The following is a 23,607-nucleotide window of genomic DNA, read 5'->3' as shown; positions in this document are numbered from 1 at the left end:
GAAGATTTCGATTCGTAAATCTCATAGAATGGCATTTGTTGTCTTTGACGAACGATTTTAACACAAATATCTGCTTTGTTAGTTAATCCAATCCTCAATAAATCCTATTCATAGCATTCGATTGTCATTTCATTGAATCTCTCTACATCCGAAGACGAACTCGATTCACGAAAGTTTAATATTCTTTATCGACTCATAAATATTGAACGTAAACGAAATTTTTAGGATATTTTCCTTAAAAATTATCATAAAAAATTTTTTTATTTCATTCTTTTGTTATCGGGAAGAGCATAAAATCATTTGAGTTACACGTTTTCCTAAAGAAAGAATCGTTATAAATTTTTAAGTTATCTCTCATATAAAACACGAAATTAGATTATTTTCAGAGGTTATCTTCGTTCAAATAAGTAAAATTACTTTCAATATAGTAAATTTTATGTTCCTGTAACCATTTAAACATTAAAATCTTACGATGAGATAAGTTAAAAGAGATTGTTTAAGTTTAGAATCATTTTCTTAGAAGACAATTCGAATAATATATTTGTGAGAATTTTATTTATTTTTTTTTGGGGTCGATTGTGTTCGATTCTTTTCTTTTATTTTGCAGATCGACATTCGGTCAGCTGTTCCATTGCATTGCTTCGATTTGCCACAACACGACCCATTCTGTAACATACAATATGCAACCTTGCAAAAAAATATTATAAGAGATACTTAAGATTCTAACATAATTATAACAATTATTTATTGAGACCTCGTCAAAATTCTGGGATGCAATTTTTAATCATATTTTTAATTTATTTAATTTAAAATATATGCTCTACAACTCAAATTAGTAGTGTCTTGCCCCTGTACATCATACTTTTCCTTTAACAATAGAATCATGCCAATCATCCATCTAACACCTTTCACGGATAACTTTTGAATTGAAATAACATAATTTTTAGTTTGCATCGGAAGTTTCTATATTATTAATCAGGTCCTCCTGCACCTAAGATTTTCATATCTTGTCTCGTCTTTTATTAATCTAACTCCGATCTCGAGATTAAGAAAAGACGGACGGACAGACGGACGGACAACAGTGGAAATTTATAGTTATACATTTTTTTTTTTTTTAATTGCAGCCCAATAACGTTAATAGAGGTAAACGATGAATAAATTTTCCTCCATTTTGATACATTAATGATTGAATGAATTAAAATTTTATTTAAATGTCAAAAAGTTTATTGTAAAGATTTTTTATTTTAAAAATAAATTAAAAATTTTTATTTTATGTGAAATTCTCTAAGCTATAATTATGAATAGAATTATTTTCATCGACAGAATTCTATTCATGCTATTATTACTCGAATTCGATGTTTTTTATATAATTTTTTTTTTAATCTTTCGACACGAAATTGTTAAATGTTTAATAAAATTCCTTAAAATATTCTTTAGATAGAAGAAAGGAAGATTAAAATTTATTGATTTTAGAGAATAAACGGGAGTTACAAAAGTTAATTAATGTATTATTAATGTACGGGATATTCGTAAAATCAGACAAAAATTTCAACTTTTCATGTCTAATTATCCTTAGAAAATAAATAATAGCTAAATTTAGTAATATTTTTGCGTCAATAAATTCTTTTTTTACGTTTTAAAATTAAATTTTTATTTTCTTTATTTATAAATGGCTCTTTACTTGTACAAATGTTAAACATCGGATGTATATGTATTAAAATGCATGTAGACATTCTTCTATGTGAATCTTATGTTTTCTAGGAATCAACTAAATAATAATTTAGCAAAGAGAAATCATATAGCTAACAGGCATAACCTACAATATACGGGTTGAATTTAAAAAATTTTATGACACAAATCTACTCGTAATCTTTTAGGTTACAAGTAATTGTATTCGACACTTTTATATAACTGGGTTCTATTGCAAAGATATTGAATATAATTATTTATAACCTAAATTCTCATTTTTGACTATCTATCAAATGGAATTTAAGATATAAACAGACATGGAGATTTATTAACTTGTAAAAATAATGTAATTCTAAACTATATTCCCTATTCATCTACTCTATTTTTGATCTTTATATTTTCCATTATATCTTTCTTTTTCTGTACTTTATATCGGTTCGATTCGAGCAAAGTATTATAGAATTGTTCAATGTAGTAGTAAAAGATCTATAATAGAAGTATAGCTATCGATTACAAACGATTTTAGTTTCACCTGATAATAAATTGAATGAATATCTTTTATCTATGGATCCAAATTAAAATAAAGATAATTTTTACTAAAAAAAAAATACAAATTTGTTTGTGTTTTAGCGTAAAATATCCATTATTTTATTAGTTTTCGAACTGCAAAACCTGCTCGAACATCATTTCGTTTGAAACTTCTATTCTTTCCGAAGGGAGAAGGATCAATTTTCTGTAAGAACAAACGATTATTGTTTCTTAGAAATGTTCTCTCTTTAAACTATTTGTTTGTCTTGATATCGTCTGAGAAACTTTAATAAAATAAATTTAATAATTTCCCAATTATCTCGCTTTGCAAGTATGAGAGAATATATTTATAAATAATTATCAGCATAGAAAATTTTACTTATCATTCTTGTTCAGAATAAATTGTGTTTATAAAACATTAAACAGTTAGAATTGCCAAATTATTGTTAAGAGTTATGGATATAGTACTACGAGAAACGTGCAATTTCTTATCATCATAGATCACTGTAAATTGAAGAGTATAGAGAATGTTTTCATAATTCTATAACATAAACAGAACAGAATTTTATTGCTTTTTCTGTAGTAATATAAGAGTAAGCCAATAGAAAAGGCAAAAAGGATAATATTCGAATGTTACCAAAGAATTTTCTGTTCGGAGATGGGATTAAGGATATCAAATGGATTTTTACTGCATTAAAGAAGATACTGCTAGGTGGATTGATATCGAAATAACCGCTTCGAATTTACTCCGCCTTTTATCATAGTCGATACGACGTTTCTCTAGAAATACATAATACAGAATCCATAGCTAAACTGAGCAAAACCTGCATTATTCTTTCTACATCAATTGCTATAAAGAAGCTATAAGAGACAATAATATAAAGTGGATTATGAATAATTTATCATAAAACATACGAAAGAGTTTAAATCAGTAACATTTAAACGCATAAAAATGACCTGAAACGATAATTTGGGTCGAATCTTTACACGAATCTATTGATTTTGTGCAAAAATTCCTTTTTCTCCACCCACTTTTTTGATTAAGTAGGTTATTCGGTCCCAAAACGGAGAGTCGACCTGGGCGAGGCACCGATCTCGTTGCTGCCACACCCTCCTGTCGAACAGTTAATATACCTCTGCCCATTTTTGAATATTCTTTCGCTTTACTTAATGCCAATTGATAAGTGCCAATTGCAAACAAACTTTTTCGATCTTGTTCGTAAATTAAATTATTTATTAAATTCATTTTTGTCGTTCACATTTTCTATTTTTAAAATAAATGAGGTTTTCCTGTTGTTGGCTGCATTCCATCCATTTTCTGGCGACGCTACATTGTCACAGCAGCAATTATATCGAAACAAAATAAATTAAAAACTTTAATTAACTATATGCAATAAATTAAATTATAAATCATCAATGAGAAATATACAATGAATTGCTCCAAGGGAAAACGAGGGAAGATGACAGGGGTTCTTTTCTTAAGTTTTGAAGCAGGTAGCACCACTTAATACACAATAAACGGTGAAAAAAAGACGTTCCGAAATCTGCACAGTTTTGTGCATCTTAGAAAGGAATTACGTTAATAGCTAACATTTTTAAGTGTCTGACTTTTTATGCAATCAGCGTAATATTTTTAATAAGCATATTTATGAAACAAAGAGTAATAAAATTGTTAATAATAGTTGAAGTTAAGATCATAGTCATGTTACACAATAAATTTTGTATTGTTCCTTTGTATTGGAAAATCAAAGTGCGTCGTCTCTGCTCTCTATTTAGGAGAAATGACTTATTATGAAGGGAGGAGAGATGACGCTAATTTCATATATATTTTAACGTAAGGAGATTACAACAAAAAAGAAAAAAATAAATAAAGTAATTTTTGTTTCAGACATACTGTCATTTATTACATTACAGATATAAATATTAAATATTTTTTCGTTTAGATTAAGAATAAAAATGTACTTATTTTCTGTTGAATTATTATTACCTTTTTTCGATGCAATATCTATAATACTAGAAAAATATAAAAATGAAAAAAATGTTTTTATTTTAACACATCGTAAACATTTCTAACTTGTTACTCGCATTGATTTCTCCATATGGCATTTCTCCTACGCCTCCATACGCCATTTCTCCATGACTATAGTTCATCATCTTACCAACACTAGTAGAAGAGATTGTAAAAAGGAGTACCTTATGTATATTTGTTATAGATAATTTTCTATTACCACGATTTTAAAAATAACACCTATTTTAAAGAGATTAACAACTGTAAAGTGTTCCACTATAATTCATTCTTTGATGTGTCCCATATTATTAAATGCAAAAAGATTTTCCGAAATGTTTGCCTCGCTTTACCTTGACGTTAGAAGAGATGAATTTAAGTGGACTATAAGTTATCCATTGATATAGTTACTTTATCCATATTAATATTCAGATAAATAGGATACATTTGGAAGCAATCGTAGAAGATATTATGAGATTAAAAAATAATGAAATGAGTTAGGATCTATTTACATTTATTAAACACTGATTTTCGCGAGATAAAATAGGCCAATTTTGTATATTTGATAGAAATTCGCCTCGTCAAATAAATTCTAAGATAGAAAATTTTATATTATTTAGTTTTCAACTAATGAAAGACTTGTCTACAAATAAATGTCGTTTTTGTAATTTCAATATAACGTTATTAATAGTTGCAATATGCAAACTGGTAACATAACTTTACGGTGTGATCTACCGAACTATTCATATTTTAACATTTGAGTAACTTATAATTGTGTCTGAGCTCACAAATAATTACATTCGGTTTGAAGAATCTCGACAAAGGTCACAGGATGATCGATGAAAGAAAATACTAAGAATTGTGACTTTGAAAAGTCCTTAGATGTCCATCAAATACTAGCGACTCCATTTCGGTGTAATCGATGTGTTTTTACAAAATATTTCAGATAATGTATAAGCAACGTTGCTTTTATCCATCCATTTGGCTGAGTAAACGTAATCGAATCGAGTGATGCATCGTATACCGGACGTGCTGACGTGCTGGTAGACACGTAATTTCCTTCGACAGTTAGTACAGAGAACAATACTTAAATCTTCACCCCTATCCGTATCACTAAGTAATCCTCACATTTTTTTTTTTTTTTTTCAATTTGTACATTGCCATAATATCGATGACTTATGTCTCGTATTGATTCTTCTGACGAGTTACAGAATATATTAAAGCTGCATTTGGTTTTAATCTAAAATAGTGCTGTTGCATGTAAAACGATTCAAATTTTTTCGGGACCATTTTTTAAGGAAATCGTATGCAGATTTTTACTGAGAATCATAGTATAACATCTCAGATGTTTTATGTCATCGTTCATTTTTCTTCTGCATCAATAGCTTAAGAATATTGTAATTTTATGCAGCTACTAAGTAACTTATTTCGCTTTCTACAAAAACAGTATAAATAAGCATCTTCTAACAGCCATTACCCTTCAGTTAACTTTTTGTTCGCGTAAAAAAGTACATAAATTTCAATATATTAAAAATTGTATAAACTATGAACGTAAATTAATATTCTGTCTTTGTATATAGCAGATCCCCACTTTCACGTCCTATTTAATTCCCGGATATCCGTGGTTAAGCGAGCCATCGTAAATCGAATCCTAATTTCCATAGGGCCAGCATGTAAATTCAGAATACGTTTCTGAAAATAAAAATGAGATGAATGACAAAAACTGTGTCAAAAATATACATTTCATACAATCGTAACGGGCCATTTTACACGCAACTATCGTAAAAACGGGGTGTAACTTATTTCTTGATATTATACAATAATCTAATTAAGATATATTTTTTAATTCACAAAAAACTAACAGAAATAAAAATCTCTTTTGTAATATTATTTAAGTAAAGCAGATTTGCTCATGTACAGGATAAATGGGCTTTTTTTTTTTTTTTTTTTGTTAATAAATTATAGCCTATTCGAAGTGTAAATTTTAGTACATTAATCACGTTCCCATTTTAAGGAAACTGTTAACATTTAAAAAAAGATCAATGGATTTGGCCACGAATGAGGTACAAATCTTCATCTTTTATTAACGTACCAAATTCATAAAATATATTTACTATTGAGGTAAAGTTACCTCCTCTTCTGCTGTTACGTGGTTAGTATATTCTGCTGTTACGTATGAGTTAGGATCTCTGCACAACCAAATTAAGCTTTCCCTCTCTTGAGAGGAAACTTGTTTTGTATATCTTGAACATTACTTATTTAACTTTTTATTGTTGAAAATTTAATTAATTCCTTTTATTGTTTTTTACTAGTTGGATAAAATAGTTATATTTTATTCATTTTTGTTTTTCTGTTGTTTAGTTTTAACTCTTAAAAGAATTATTTATTACATAAATAATTACTCCTATTCTCAGAATTAATAATTTATATCTATTTTATGTTGTATTGCAAGTATTATATGCTGTATTTTAAGTTGCAATGAATCTATGATATGACACTACGTCGTAATAGATTCGTTGCAAATCAAATGCTTATATAGTTACATAATTTAGGCCTTCTCATCTGAAAACTATTGTTATAATAAATCTTAAAGTTTTATAGTTGCATTCATTGTTTCTAAATAACAGACTTTTAATTTTAGTTTGAAAATCTCTACGATAAATTCACAAATTTTTATAGTTTAATTAAAGTAATCAAACATGAAAATTCTTACATGAGCGAATTTTATTAGAGTTAAACGGTTAACAAATCATAGACGTACACTACCAGTCGTAAACTTAAATACTTAATTTCGTACAGCAGAATTCATGCTTCCTTCCTAAATCTGTATCGTATGAAGTGTACGAATATTAAAAAATAATAATAAATTAAATTATAGAAAAATAACGTTCAAAATAGTGATTGTTTCATCGTACATTGGGATGGCACAAGTCGAAATATTCATATTTACATTTACTAAATATATTTATTTATCTTTTACCAAAAGCGTATTAGTTTTAAAAAAATTCTTTTATCAAAAAGTTTAGCCTAATTTCATTTTCTGGGTACTTCTAACGATCATAATTTCGTGTCAGAGTAGGATTCGCTATTTAATTTTCACAGAAAACGATGAAATTTGTTTATTTAAACATTTGACTTGTATATCTGGTTAATCGAAGATGGTGAAGATAAGTAGAGCCAGTAACAGGGTTTCCAAATTGGCATATTTAGCGTTCTGTAATTATCCGCAATCAACGGATCCATTGCTTGAACCAAGAAATTCATGAGAATGAAGAGGTTCCCGGACTTGACAATTTTATCATATTTTCTCTAGTAAATACCACTTGTTGGTTTAAAATTCTGTTTAATTGTTTACATTAGCGTGATTGACTCAGTAATTTTTAAATTCTACTCTTAGCATCGCCTCTACATCGTCTTTTTAATATTAGCATTCCACGGATACATCCATTTTCGTAGCTATTGATTTCACTATCGAATAACACTTTTACCATATCTATTTAAAACTGCGTTATCGAAAAAATTTTTAGAATTACTGGTCTTTATTGTTTTTTATTTCAAATTACGATTGGCCTTTCTGTAACATAGCTCAAGTTCGGAAAGTTATGAATCTTTGGATCACGACACCACCTTGCGAAGCGAAGAAATTCGATTTCTTCATTCGTTTCGATAATAGTTGATTCTTACTATTTAAAATGTCGTATCGATCTGGATAAAGACAAAGGCCATATTCAGTGGCGGATTCAATATCCAAAGAGAGAGAAGTTTGAAATTCAAAATGGACAATTACTGTCTGGTAGTCAATGACTGTACCGTTTACACCATTGTTTATATTTTATTTATTTATTTATAATTTTAATATTTTTAATGCATTTTCGAATAACCTTATGAGTAAGAATAGAGAAGAATAAGAAACCAAACATATTTAAAAATTAATTTATTATAACTGATGTCAACGTATTCGCATCTGTGATAGTTTATCTGATATATTTATTACATAAATAAGACATAGAGTATGTAGAAACAAATACTCTAACACAGCGTTTTTCAATCTATGACCCACACTGATAGAATAAGTGGTCCTCGGGCAAATTTAAATTAATAAAGATTAAAACTTTGTTCAATGATGATTCAATTTTAAGTTTACTTTCAATCGAATTAATTGTTTCCATATGTATTCAAAACATGCTTTAAGATTTTTTATGTTACAAACAGCTCAGTATGTCCCAAATGTTGGTAATACCCACATAGGCAAATAATAATAATAATAATTAGGCCTGTATAATTTAGTTATCCATAGAATTTTTTCAGACATTCTACTGGCCTTGGGCTGAAAAAAGTTGAGAAATGATGTTCTAACAGAATAAAGTGTAAATCTTGATACATTCTTAGTTTTTAGCTTCTTTAATTTATTCTTTATTTTCTACAGTATTTCAAGATCTGTCCGCTTTTATAATCAAAGTTGTTGATGTTTTATATTTTATCATGTATCTAATATTAAAAGACAATCAAATCATCTCATTTATGTTGTATATTTTACTTAAAAATAAAAATTTTATTTAATTTATTCATAGAATTGAAAGCATATTTACGAAATATTAGCGATTTATAATGAAAAACATGATTATTCTATATAAGAAAAAGAATTTGCTTGATATTATAAATTTCTCGTCGAATTTATACAGATTAAATTTGGCTGTACCAGAAATAGAATTATAAATTATTATGCAATTGCTAATAAATATAACACTTAACAAATCACAAGAAATCATCAGCCAAATTTTTCAGAATATAGAATTATTCGTGCAAATATATATTTTATTTCTGAATTTTTTTGTTTTTTTCCGATTTAACAAAATTTTATTACAAATAATCATTAAATTTAATTTGAAATTACCATTTGATCTGTTCTCTCGATATTTTTGGATTAATTTGTTTATGATTTAAAAATATTCGTGTTTTTAAATTTAAATTTTGAATAGAATTGAATTATGCACCAAAACGGATTGTCTAACGTGTTTATTATAGTTGCTTTTATTTAAACGATATCAATATTAAAATCTGTTATAAATATATATGTATTGATGATTATTTTTAATACTTACTATAAATATCCTTTGCATTTTTATATCCATTTTAAATGTTAAGTATATTACAACTTTAGTTCTTGATTTAATTGCAATTTTTAGATTTATAAAATCTGGAATAGTTTCTCTAATGGCTGCTAATGAAAAATATTTATAAATAAAATAACAACTAGAGAGGAAAGTTTTCTTGGCACCTCTTTATAAATCGTTACCAATGCGACTCGAAATGGCACAATGATGAATTATTAATTAAAAACGCCACATGAATCAAATGCGGTATATTAAATTAGAGCAACGACATCATTTCCCTTTTTTTCCTTCGAATATTTTCTTTAGACAAGTGAATAATTACGTACCTTTAGTGTTTGTATGTGATTTATTCCTTTGTAATTCGCATAACTCTTATCTATTACTATTTAGTTTGTTTTAAAATGATTTCGTCCGTACCACGAAATTCGTATATAATAAAACATATTGTGAATTGTTAAATCTATGCAATATTTAACTTTAATGTTTCTGTTGATTATTACTTTCCCGGCTCTATTATAATGTAACAGAGAGAAAGTATGGCGATCAGTCAAAAGATGACTCTCCCAAGATTGGAGCGGTCAAGGTGGCAGCCTACCGCTCGGGAGGGACCCGGGTTCGAATCTGGACGGGTCGATAAATCCCCAGGAATTTTTCGGGGAGTGGTGCCGTCCGGATATGTCGGACGGACCACTCCCTCACTATCTGGACGAACCCATAATGGGCTTACTAAAATAAGGCCCTCTTAGTGCCCACAGGGAGAAAAGAGCTAAAAAAAACCCAAGGTTTATACATTTTTGAATTCAAGAACCTTGAAACGTTAAGAAATGCAAAAAGCTTTGGTTTTTTTCTCTGTATGTATGGAGGTTAGTGTGTGTATTCATCGTGTTTGAGGCTTAACTCCTGTGCTTTTAAGCCGACAATTTCTGAAATTTAGCAAGGAGGCTTATGTATTAGGGGAATTGATGCTATTAAGTTTTGGTGGTTAATTAAAGGTGGACGGAGTGGGGAGATAAAGGGGGTCTTTGTCATACCCAGGGCCGGATTTACCAATCCAAGGGCCCTGGGCACAAATTCGGTGGGGGTCACCCCTTTAAGAGTAGGCAAATTTGATGATTTAGAAAATTTACACGAAATACTGTACTTTCAATTAGATTTGAACTAGGAAGTTGTAAATTTCATTTAAAAATAAGGTTATTGTAAACAGACATATATTTTATTGTGTAAAACGAATTATTTTAATTTAACTGAAAAATACCTATGTGAAATTTTTTCCCGAAATTTTCCGATGTTTCATAGGTTTTTTCCCGGGTTTGGTTTTCTCTGCCTGTTGCCCTCATGATTAGGCCACACTAGGCTGTCGCGGTAATAGAAAAAAAAATTATGTTTAAACATAATTTTTTTTTCAGTTTTGTGGGGGCCCCTATTTTGTGGGGGCCCTGGGCACAGGCCCCAAATGCCCTTATGTAAATCCGGCCCTGGTCATACCTCGAATTAGGTCAAATTTAATGACGATTTTACTCGTTATTAGCATTTACAATGTTCTATAAAAACCCATCCCTACCCTCAAAATTAAGCTTTTCGCCATTTTATAATAATTAAAAATAAAAAAAAATTTTGTAAACAAATTAACATAACAGATGGCGCCACACGCAGTTTTAAATGTCGCTGGGACCTCGTTCCTGATGGATTTTTATAAGTGGTATTGAATGTAATCTTAGACTATTTACACTTAAGTAATTTTTATGGCTCAATTCAAGCTCCGAATTGAGCCGTTTGGGACCTTAATAGAGCTGTAAGAGCATACTCATAGGAACAAAAAAGTCAAAGGAACCACACCTCTACATGTGACCCTTCACGAGATGAAGTCCCCTCCAAAATTACTCTGACATATTCCTATGCTTTTTTTTCTACCTCCAAACACCTCCACGGATATGGGTATTTCTACGTGATCGACAGCTATACCTGTATAAAATAGAATTGAAGCTTGATCCGACAAGATAAAGACGTCATTAACGTGGCCAAAAAAATCAATGATTAAAGAAACAAAATATATTATGGGATTAAATCAGATTATTGAAAGAAATGTGTAAGGGGGAAGGCTTTAATATGGTAAATTTCATAGAGTTTACACAGGAGAGATCAAAATGCAGTATATAAAATGGAGAGTCTAGATATCATGGAAATGTTCAGCATTAAGAAGACAGATATTAGAAATGGAAGTTTTTCCATCGTGATGAGTTTCTGACAACAATGCGATTTTGTTTTTGTCTGTTATTTAATGATTCCTTCGATTATTGATTTTATAGTTGTTCGTTTATAGTTATGTAATTGCTGTTGATGATGATGCAATATCATGATATTCCCAAATGAAATGCAGTAAATTCTTTATTCCTTTAATCAACTAAAAAACTTTTAAATGCAATCATCTTATTGATTATGTTAAGAATTATAAGGAATGCATGGCAATCCCATTATTTTTTAAATTATGCTTAATTGCTTATTGTCGAATAAATGCATAACTATACATTTATTTTAAATTTTATATACAGTAGTTGTTTATATCAAACATAAATAATAACAAATCTAATAGGTTAGTCTCCAAAGATGGAAAATATTAAGATTCATTGATTTTGGTAGAAGTTACTTTTAGGTCATTTATTAAAATATAGTGTATAGGTTATACAAAGGGTACTTATGGGTTAAGAGGACACTGGTCAAAAATTGCGATCAAAATCGTGTTTTTGAATGAAATTATCTAAATAACAATAGACTAGTAAATTTAACTCTAAAAAGAAGAAAAATTACTGTTTAAGTTGTAAAAATGATAAAATAGATATTTATATTAACAATATTGATAAGCTACCTAATTTAATAACTCAGTTGATCTATGTTATCAACAGGACCATTTCCAAAGCTGCAGGTCGCAGAGAAGCCAGCTTTCTCTGTTCCTAGCTTTTCTTTTTTTAACATTTCCAATGTTCTGATAATTAATTGGTTTTTCCCATCTAACTGATAGTCTACTAAGTTTGATTGAGTTTGATAGTCTACTAGAAGATTGAGTCTACTAAGTTTTCTTTTAATGTGTCTAGGATATCAATCAATAATTTCTGATGTTCTTCTTTGCAATATAGCCAATCCATCTTTTACTGTTAGGCCTATATATGTTATTATATTCCTTATCCCCAATGTCTAACTTATGCCCATGTGTCTCTAGTGCTTTCTAATATAAAATATGATATAGATAAAACCAAGTTTACAATTTGATATCGTTTATGTAAATGTAATATACTGTATTAATTTATGGACATTGCACATACAATATGTGAAAAGAATATTTTGTCATTTGACCTATTTGAAATTTACATAAATAAATTTGGCCAAAAATGGTTTACTCTGCTGTCTCTAGCATTGGCTAACTTAATCTAACCAGGTTCATCAGCCTATCGTTCTGAAGAACCTGGGATTGTAGAGAGTAACTCCAGGAATTTTTCTTGGGCAATTTGTCCAGAATATATTGGGTCCTCTCCCTCATCATCTGCCCATCTTTATTGTGGGCCTAACTGAACTCATAATGAATATTAAAAATGGCTTTATAATGTCCACTGGGCAGAGAGTCAAAAATAAAAAAATAAAATAAGTAGTATTGATATTAAGAAAATTTAAAAAATTCATTTTTTTAAAAATAAATATATAATTTTCAGGCAGACGGAAAGCGCAATGCCCCGGGTAAGAAAGGGAAGAAGGGGAAGCCCGATCTTGAAGATCTTAAGCAGGAGGTTGATATGGTATGTAATTCTTATGGAAGATAATGCAATTATATAAAAATAAATTAATCGAAGCTAGACTTTTAATGTAGACTATAATGTGAATATTTCTGTGACATACAATTAAATAACATTATTTAATATTGTCTACCTGGATACAGGTAATAAAGTAACAAAATTTTACTTTTATATTCATGAATATATGTCTTATAATATATATAATAAAAAAAAAAAAAAATATATATATATATATATATATATATAAGTTATTTGATAATTTTATTTTTAATTAGGATGAACATGTGATTACAGTGGATGAACTATGTGCAAGGTTAGGGACCAACTTAAATAATGTAAGCAAAAATTGATAATATATTTATATTTACTAAACACTACAAATAACCAAGATCCAACAAGAAGAACCTACGAGAGAGCAAACATTTCCATTTGTGTTTAACAGGCATCATTGGGCTAAATGCAGTTAGTGTGATGATGCCTGTTAAACACATATGAAAATGTTTACTCTCTTGTAGTTTTTTCTTGCTGGATCTTGGTTATTTGGACAGTGTTCATTAATGTGTAGCCAGTTTTGAGTACAGTAGAGTCCTGTACAATGTGGGGGATTCATTACGCATTATAGGAAATCGTGTTATTGAAATCTGCATTATTACACAATTTATGAACGTTTAAACTTTGGCCTATAAGTTGAAAAAAAAAAAGTATACCTCTGATCGACAAAATTCAAGGGTTGTTGCTTGTTTTATTTGTGCGTTGTATGGGACTCTACTGTAGTTGAATTTATATTTACTAATCAGAATTTTGTATTTTATAGTTTTAGTATTAGTAATAGTAATAAATTAGAACTTAATTGCATTATCCAAAAGTCGTAATAAGTATTTTCAGAAAGAATCTTGACACTTAAATTCGTGAGAAGCAAATTTTAGCAGAGATTTGTTTTATCTGATAATTAAAAAAATTAATTAAAATTCATATAAATTTTTATGTGAATTATAATTTTATTTTTATTTTTAGCACTGAACTGTATAAAGTAACATTCATACTGTTATTATTATTATTATTATTTGTGAAAGGATTTTTTAATTATTTCACAAATAATAATAATAATTTTATAGTAATTTGACAGTTTTTATTGCTTAAAATACCTTTCATAATGTATTATATTACAAAGCATTTATTTTATTTTTACTTTTAAAAAACATATAAATGTCTTTGAAATAAAACCTTTGCTGGAGTTCATCATTATTTAGAAATTTGTAAATAAAGATGAACTTCAAAGATGAAGAAGTAAAGCAATTTGTTTTTAATTTTTGTTATTTTTAAAGAACTTATTTTTCATTTTAATTAAAAAACATTAAATGTTGGGAATATTTTTATGTATTATTGTTTTTATGTCACTTTTTAAATATATTTAATGCATTATAGATTACAAAACAAAAAGATGAGAACAATTTATGTCTGTGCAAATATAAAGTACTTATATTAGTGTATTTGCATTTTTCATTGTGATATTTTAATATTTGTGATTATATTCATCACTAGACGATACAGAGCAATATTATTATCTTCTGTCTACAATTTTTCTGGATTGTTTTCTTTGTGTTGACATGAATTTTATTTATCACATATACTTTATTGCTCAAAAATATATGATACATATGTTATTGAATGTAAAGAAACTATTCTATTATTTTAAAATGTGGATAAATGTTTTCATATACACATAATTTTAGCAACATTAGTTGAAAATAAATCTTTTATTTAAAAAATAATATATTATAAAAAATGAGAAGCAAAAGATAAATTTATATTTAAACTTGTCTAAGAACAAAATCTAAAATCCTGACACATTCATTGCACATAATAAAATGATAACAATTTGGTTAATAAAACAATATTTGCAATAAAGTGATCAAAAAGATACTAATGTAAATCTTCACATATGAAAGCAATGATAATTACAAAGTATTTATAATAAGTTAGTTGTTTTAAAATACTGCTTAAAAATTAATTAAAAATATATGATAGTTTTATTTTTAGAAGTCAGATATGATATTTATGCTTTTCAAAATTTATAACATTATATCTGGCTTATTCTTTAAAAGCAAATTGTATTCTAGCATGGTTGTTAAAATTGGTTATAAAATTTTTACAAGATATACTTACGAAAAAATGTTATTTATGTCATTTTATAATATATAATTTTATAACTCTGTTTATATTTAGTCTTATATACAGAATGATCAAAAAGTTGCACACATCAAAATATTAGTTTGTGTAAATTGTATTAAGTTATTTTTATTATGTCTCCCACCATAAGGTAACACTAGTGACTGCTAACTATTGATAGTAACTTTGACTTCTGTATGAGTCATAAAATTGGCTGCAGTATAGCTTTGTTCATTGAGGAAGTGAAATGTCTTTTTCCCAGGAACAAGATTTTCATTGTTGAGCATTATTTCACTAATTGCTTTTATGTATGTGTTGCAGACAACTTTTGTCAGAAATGTCTGGATTCTTCAGTTCTTGTGAGAATTCTTGACAGCTGTCTTACATCTAAAGGATTATGGCCCAATGATTGCCAGATTTTTCATCCGGGGGTATTTCAAAGGAGCCATGTACAAAAATTACCCATTCACAATAGATGAAACATTATAATGGCAATTGCCAGCATTAATCTTCAGGTACTTCACAAAGTTGCATCAAACCTGGTAAAAAGAGCTGGTGCCTGCATTTGTGAATGAGGAGGCCATTTTGAATATATGTTGTAATAACATTAGTGAGGTTGAGGCCGAAGTTTTAAACACAAAAACGTGTACGTCGGATGTTCAGCGCCGCTTTCCTATAAGCTTAGAAGTTTGACAGTGGTGTTTGGAAAGTCAGTGGAATGATGCTCGACATTCCAAACACCATTGTCAAACTTCTGGGCTTACAAGAAAGTGGCGCTGAATGTCCGATGTACACGTTTTTACGTTTAAAACTTCGGCCTCAACCTCGCTATTATTTGTTTTAAAGATCATATTATAAACTTTGCTTTTACTACTTTCTATATATTTGTACATTAACCTCACAGAATAAAATTGATTCCTAATACACATGTGCATGACTTTTTGATTATTCTGTATAATTTACTTTATTAGATTTAGGTTATTTATATTCAGTAGGAAATTAAAAATATCTTGCTGATTTTAAAGCTTCTTGTCCCAGTTGTATTAAAGCCTTTTTTTTTTTTTACAACATTTTACCATTTTTCCTGTATGTTAAGGCCATTATAGCAATTTTATGCTCACATAGAAGACATTAAAAATATCGTTTTTATTTCTAGATATGAGACATTTTGATTAGATTATTTATTGAAATTGTTTTTCATGTCAAATATCATTATTAACATTGTATTTGCTCATATCTTCCAAGTAAATATAGTTTGCTATGCAAATTGATCCTACTTAAATAATAATTGCTCATAATTTAGTATCAGTTCATAAGTTAAAAATATAGCTAAAATTTTACCCTAAATGTAAACAGCCATTAAATTTTTGATCTAGCTTGGAATGAAAATTATTCATCATTTCAAATAGACCTATACACATATATTAATAAGATATTTTTGATAGGATTGACACGATAGGTACGAGGGCTATTTTTTAAATAAGATCCGTTTGTGAATGAAAGTGAGAATAATGTGCAATCATGGCAGTATGCATACGCTTCTGCTCCGAGCAAGCTTGCCATGCATTTTGACACCATTTGCAGCCATATCGTCTGTCTGTATGCTGAGCTGTAGAAGTTTAAAATGTTTAAGAAAATTGAGTCTCCTGCCGACTGTAAGATACAATCTGTTATTCGATTCTTGAATGCAAGAAACTTGGCAGCAGCAGAAATTCACTGTCAGATTTGTGAAGTTTACGGTGATAATGCTATGAGTGACAGTAAAGTTTGAAAATGGGTAAGAATGTTCAAGGATGGGCCAGTTAATGTGCCTGATGAGCCACGTTTTGGCCGACCTTCTCTGATTTCTGAAGATTTGATTCGTGATGTGGATAACAAAATTCGAGAGGACCAACGATTCACAATTTCAACGTTATCAATTGAATTTCCACAGATTTCAAGATCAATTTTGTATACCATTGTTTCGGAGAAACTGAATTATTGAAAATTGTTTTGTCGGTGCGTTCCAAGACTGCTTTCTGACGATCACAAAACAAAAAGATTAAACAGTGCTTTATCGTTTTGACTTGATACGATCATCCACACAGTCCAGACTTGCACCCAGTGATTTTCACTTGTTTCGATACTTAAAGGAGTTCCTTGGTGGTCAACATTTCAACGACGAAGAAGAAGTGAAAACTGCAGTCGTGGATTGGGCTTTTTGACAGGCAGCAGATTTCTTTGAAGTCGGAATTTAAAAAATTGTTGAGCGGTATGACAAATGTTTAAACAAGATGGAAATTATGTAGAAAAGTAGATAAAAGTATGTAGAATATGGAAAAAAATATATTTTAATGATATTTACTGTATTTTTCTTCTTATTAAAAAATGGACCTTATTTAAAAAATAGCCTTTGTATTAATCCTATCAAAAATATTTAATTAATGGCAATTTTTAATAATAAATGAATGGATTTCTAATTTAATTTGAATCAATTTTAATTTATCTTTGCCGATATATTTTAATTTGGAAACTATAATAGATTATAAACTGTTAATTTCAATCTAGTTTTTTAATCTACATTTTTTGAATAAACTGGTTAAATGGGATACTTATAAAGTTTAGGAACTTGGGAATATGTTGATACTTTTGATTATTATAAGCAGCAGAATATGATCTGACTTTTTGAACTAGAGGATATAATAACAGTCAAATTTACTATGAAATGTTTTCAATATAGAAATGTACCCAAAGAAGGGCCAAGAGGGCTTATTTTCTGCAAAGAAACCCAAAAAAGAAAGCCAATATATTTGTAAATCATTGAAAATATATTTGTTACATCTCAGTAATTGACATGTATTAGTAAAAAATCACTCTCAACTCTATTCTTTAAAAATTTATTTTTAAAATTAAAGTAACTCCATCTGAAGTCATTATAGAATTAGTAAAGTAAAATGAAGTTCTCTTATATATGCAGTGAAACCTCATTGCATCCATTTCCATTACCTTTGTATGATAATAGAAATGATGCAACCTTCTTGCATATGTTTTCTCACTTATTTGGTCTCAGAACTAGACATATAAATAATACTATTTTTTCTTACCTCTATTAGTGCTTGAATTATTGTTTTATCACATTGATCATTGAAAAGTTACAGTTCTGATTGAAATTTTCTCACATTGATAGTTTTTTAAAATTTGAAACATTGATTTTCAGCTTTATCCATGCAGACAACAGCCAGGAAGATAAAACAGAAATTAGAGCAATATTATTGTTAATTGTCTACTTGGACTTTACTTATTAATAGGACTTTATACTGGTGTTTAAAGATTGGCACAGTAATGAGAAATTATTACTACAGGTGATATAATAAAGAAATTTTGTTCTTTCCTGAACTAACTCTCATTACTGTGCCAATCTTTAAACACCAGTATAAAGTCCTATTAATAAGTAAAGTCCAAGTAGACAATTAACAATAATATTAGAATTTAAGGACAGTAAGGCTTTTACAATTACAAGAAATTAGAGCACTCTCTCCAAACATATATAATATTAATTGGGCTGCAATTGAAAAAATTGTAGATCTGTAAATTCCCACTGTCATATATCTGTCTGTTGTCTGTCTATCCTTCCTTAATCTTGAGAATGGTGTTAGGTAAATAAAAGTTGAGACCAGATATGGAAAGTTTAATGGCAGGAGGCCTGATTAACTATATTTGAACTTCCAATATAGACTGAAAGTCATGTGATTTCAATTCAAAAATTTTCCCAGGAATGGAGTTACATAGATGATCAGCATGACTTTATTGTTGTCAGAAAAAGTATGATGTTCAGGGCAAGATACTAATAATTTGAGATCTAGATCATATGAAGTCTGCTTGAATGATTGAAAATAATAGAAGAGGTGAAGAAACTCCTGAGAGGAACATATAGACATTGCCAAACACTTTCTGTTGGTGTCTTAAAGCCAACCTAATCAAACCAATGTTTTTTGTGCCCTGAGCAATGCATTAGTGTTTTAGTCCCCACCTCACAGCCTTGGCGCTTGCCAATTGCAATGCATTGCTACAGTTCTGGACACAAAACTCCATATTTGACATCTGATTTTTTGTAAGTGGCTGGATCACTTATAGACTTTCATCCCAAAAATTATTATGGATGCCATGTCTTACACATATTAATTTAATATATACAAGCTGATTCCAGATAATATTAATGTAGACACTTCTACCATGGAAGATGACAACCTCTTTAATGATAGTGCATATTTCCTTACAGAAAATACAATAATATTGGAAAGTTATACTGTATAAATATCTACTGTATGCAGTGGCAGATTAAGGATTTTTGGGGCCTTGTGCATGAAGTTATCTGGTTAGTTGAACAACCAACAACAGTTGCTATGGAAAAATTGATATAGAATCAGTCTGATTGATCTGATGAATTGAAATCTGACCGTATCTTTAACTCTTGACACACAAAATCAGCCTAAATCAGCTTTATTTGCTCAAAATGAAATCAGCCAATTAAAAAGTTGTTTGACAGGTTTATCTATACAAGTTACCTTGTAACCTAAGGGGTAAAAACAATTTAATCTTTAGGAACATGAATAGAAAACATTTTTAGAGGCTTAATTCTTTTTACTTCTATGTCCTTAATATTTTTCTTTTTTGTTTTTATATTGTTTACTTGGACCTTGTTTATAAATTGGACTTATTTTACTGGTGTAGTTTCTGATTAGCAAAGAGAGGAAGTCTTAGTCAAAAGTCAAAACAAAAAATCTTTATTTTCAACTGTTCACTCTTTTTGTGTGTTTCAGACATGTAGGCCCCTTTTCAGCAGGTTTATAACATTCTTTAACAATTGTATAAATACTTTTTCAAACAATGGTAATACCTGACAATATTTGATATAAAATAAAATTACTTACATTTTTTTTTACTGTCCAGTATTAATACAACACTACTGTAATACAAACATAAAGCATCCATAAAACATAGCATAACATACTTATCATAATGTTTCTTAATTTATGCCTGTATCTTATAATATAATGAAGATAGTAATAATAATGATAATAATAAGTGCAGAGCCCAAATGATTAGGAGTTGAAAATTGAAATTTGGTATACAGTTAGGGTACACCATGAGAATGCACACTAAAAAGGAATTTTTTGGAAATTCCCTTGGGGGAGAGAAGGTTACGGATTATCCTGAAGAACTTGGCTTTTACTGTACTATTTTAGATGTGTTTTTTTGTGTTTTTGTGGGAAATCAAGCATATTTTTAAATTCATCTAAAAATTCTCTAATTAGCCTCATAAGAGGGGGACTTAATTCTTGTACCTGGTGAAATTGGGTAAGATCTGCTATATAACTATAAAGATTATTTTAAGTAAGGGTTTATCACACCAAATGACCAATCTAACACATTTTAAAAATTCTTTATTCCTCTACTGTACACAATTTAGAGAATTTTTAAAATATATTAGATTGGGGACTTGGTGTGATAAACTCTTATAAGATAACCTTTGTAAATATAAATCAAATACTATAATATAATATTGTAGAAGTGTTAGAAGTATGAAATAATCTAATAATCTTAATCTTTGCTGTTGTAGTTTTTTGTCCAAGCAATGCTGGGTTCATCTGCTATTAAAATTATAAAACTATTAAAAATTTAAGTTTTGTATGCAAAAATTCTTCACTCACTGATCTGGGTTGACTGTTTTTTTGATTCAACATTTTTACATATTCTTATTTCTTTCTATTATTTTTTTCACTGTTACTTCTGTTTTAAATACTTTTTTTTACATTATTCCCTCTACAAATGAAACTATTCCACGATTAGTGAAGTTCTCTTCCTAAATGATCATTAATTCTATTACCTTGTTTTTTATATAAATACGTTCAAATAATTGTCTTTTAAATTCATTTTTTCTTCTTTCTTTATTTTGATCATATTTTTAAATTAATTTCACACCTTTTTGTTACAATGCTTGGCTATTGCTGAATTTTCATAATTTCCTTTAATTGATCTGATATGTTTCTTTATACAAATTTTAGTTTATTTTTTTTGTTTCATCTTGTCATTTATGTACATTTCATCTTGTCCACAAATACATTGAAAAGAATATACTACTACTTTTCTTATATTATTTCAATTTTTTTATTATTTCTATAATATAAATGTTTTTTAAATACGTCATTTATTAAATTTATTTTATTATTTAATAGTTTCTTTAATCTTTCAAATAATTTATGAATATAATTTCACACATTTTTAAAATCATTATCAAAATGTTTATTTCTATTTTCATTTTTAATTACTTTATTTATCTATTCATCTAATGATTTTTTAAGGTAGTAAAAATATTTATGTTTAATGATTATCTGTTGTACTTCTTTTTCCTGGTTTTTTATTTTACTAGTTTTACTTTTAATTTTATCTATATATGTTTTAAATATATTAAATTTTATGTTTGTTGGTACATTTGATTTGTTTTTAGAGCTTAAAGAGTTAAACAATATGACTACCAAAGACATTTTGTTACACCCAAAAATGCATAAACAAAATTCGTCAGCAATTGAGATGTTTACATGATATTCTAGAATACAACTTTCAAATTTTTCTGACTTGTAAGAGCATTTGTTTCTCTCAAGAATGGTAAGAATGTGATATAAATGTGATTCTGATATTGTCATTGATTGGTTTGATGATGCGACAGCAAGTGAAAAACTTAGATTACATTTTCTCTGAGAAACTTTTGCAACTTGTTCAAATGAGACTCTACACATATTGCAGTTTCAAACAGCAAAATGTTGTGGTAGTATTATCATGTAAATCAGCCTTTACATACGTTCAGTTTTTAACAGTGTCGTGCCGTCATTGGAAGCGATGGAAGCGCCGATTCCACCTTCCAATGACCTTCCCTTGTATTTTATAAAATATAAATTTTCATATTTTAACGTACTTTGCATTAATTAAAATTAATATTTTATTATAACTGCATTATGTATCTTTTACAAATTTCTATACTACATGTGAAAAAAACGATAAGATTGCTATTGTATATTCGAATGATTCGGTGGCGGAAGGAGTGTCGAAACCGGGTCAGTTTCCAATCAGCCAGATTATACAGGCATTAGCACATGCGGTTTACAGAGCACCAACCTCACCCGGTTTAGCTGGTAGAAGCGACACACGTGTAAAGAGTCTGACTTTATATCCCGGAGCAGTTGTGGGCTGTTAGCCGCCTGCTAGATATTCGGCCACCCTTGCCTGATTATGTGAATCATGAGCAGACTAGATTAACGGCGGACAACCCTGGCTCGCGGGCCAGCTACGGCTGGCGAAAAGTTTCTATCCGGCCCGCGAGATCTTTAATAGATTATTAAATTGGAAAATTAATAGTCATTTTTCCAATTCTTTGTAATTTTCGAAAACGATAAGAGAAATAAATGTAGGAATTAACTTTTTATTTATTTATTTCATATTTGCAGACTAAAAAAATTACGAGTCACAAGAAAGCGTCAATTAACTACTACAGCCCGCGGAAAAAAAACGTAAAATTTATTCTGCCCACGTTATAAAGAAGGTTGCCCACCGTAGACTAGATTTATAACTTAACCCAACCGATAGGAATTTACTGGCATGTTTTTATGATAGTTCTGTATAGTTGACAGGAGTTTAAAAAAAAAAAAATCCATTAAAATATTTGATATATTTATTCTGCATTTATTCTGCTCTCCCATCTTATATTACTTACGGATTTCAATGTTAAACCAGTTATATTATGATTTAGTATGTCCCATCTGTAAGGGGATGCAGAAAAAATGTGTACAATTCTAGTACAGTGATAAAAAATTAACTGTTACTTTGGCAGCATCATTTACAACCAAATTTAATGAATGAGACATACAATGGTACAAAAAAAGCTCTAGAATTTATTTTCCTTAAATTTACGATTTATGTATCGGTTGTCATAAAAATTTCTTTCCACTTCTTTCCCAAGACTACAGATATTCGAGTACAAAGTAACCGGTTTTGACTTATTTCTATTTAAGAAATAGTTAAATAATTAAGCGATTAGGGAATTAGAAACATAAATAAAACCCCTGTGAAAGAGCCGAAATTTTACTTAAACCAATCTTTTGCCGAGTACAGTGGGGTCTGATCTCTTCGTAATATTAGATGTAATAAAGACAGAAATTTTTCCAGTTCAATGAGAGTGACCGAAAAGTTGTAAATTTTGGAAATTTCCGTGAACACTCGATCTTAAAACGAATTAGTTAGAAAACGAACGACGGACAATCTGTTAAGTTTAACATATTTAGATTTT

The 23,607-nt window shown here is 28.8% G+C and overlaps 1 protein-coding gene across 1 annotated transcript in view; it reads left to right on the top strand.

Moving 5' to 3' along the window:
- LOC136977666 (sodium/potassium-transporting ATPase subunit alpha-like) overlaps positions 1 to 23,607 on the top strand; it is a 123,398-nt gene that overhangs the window by 20,326 nt on the left and 79,465 nt on the right. Inside the window, exons 2-3 of the mRNA XM_067273199.1 lie at positions 13,038 to 13,121; positions 13,394 to 13,453. Coding sequence (XP_067129300.1) covers positions 13,038 to 13,121; positions 13,394 to 13,453 — 144 coding nt within the window. The remainder of the gene's footprint in view (positions 1 to 13,037; positions 13,122 to 13,393; positions 13,454 to 23,607) is intronic.

The sequence above is a fragment of the Centruroides vittatus genome, unplaced genomic scaffold (genome assembly GCF_030686945.1).
Source record: "Centruroides vittatus isolate TY-2023 unplaced genomic scaffold, ASM3068694v2 contig_466, whole genome shotgun sequence".
In the NCBI taxonomy this organism is placed as follows: domain Eukaryota; kingdom Metazoa; phylum Arthropoda; class Arachnida; order Scorpiones; family Buthidae; genus Centruroides; species Centruroides vittatus.
This window is presented reverse-complemented; position numbering and strand designations above follow the sequence as displayed.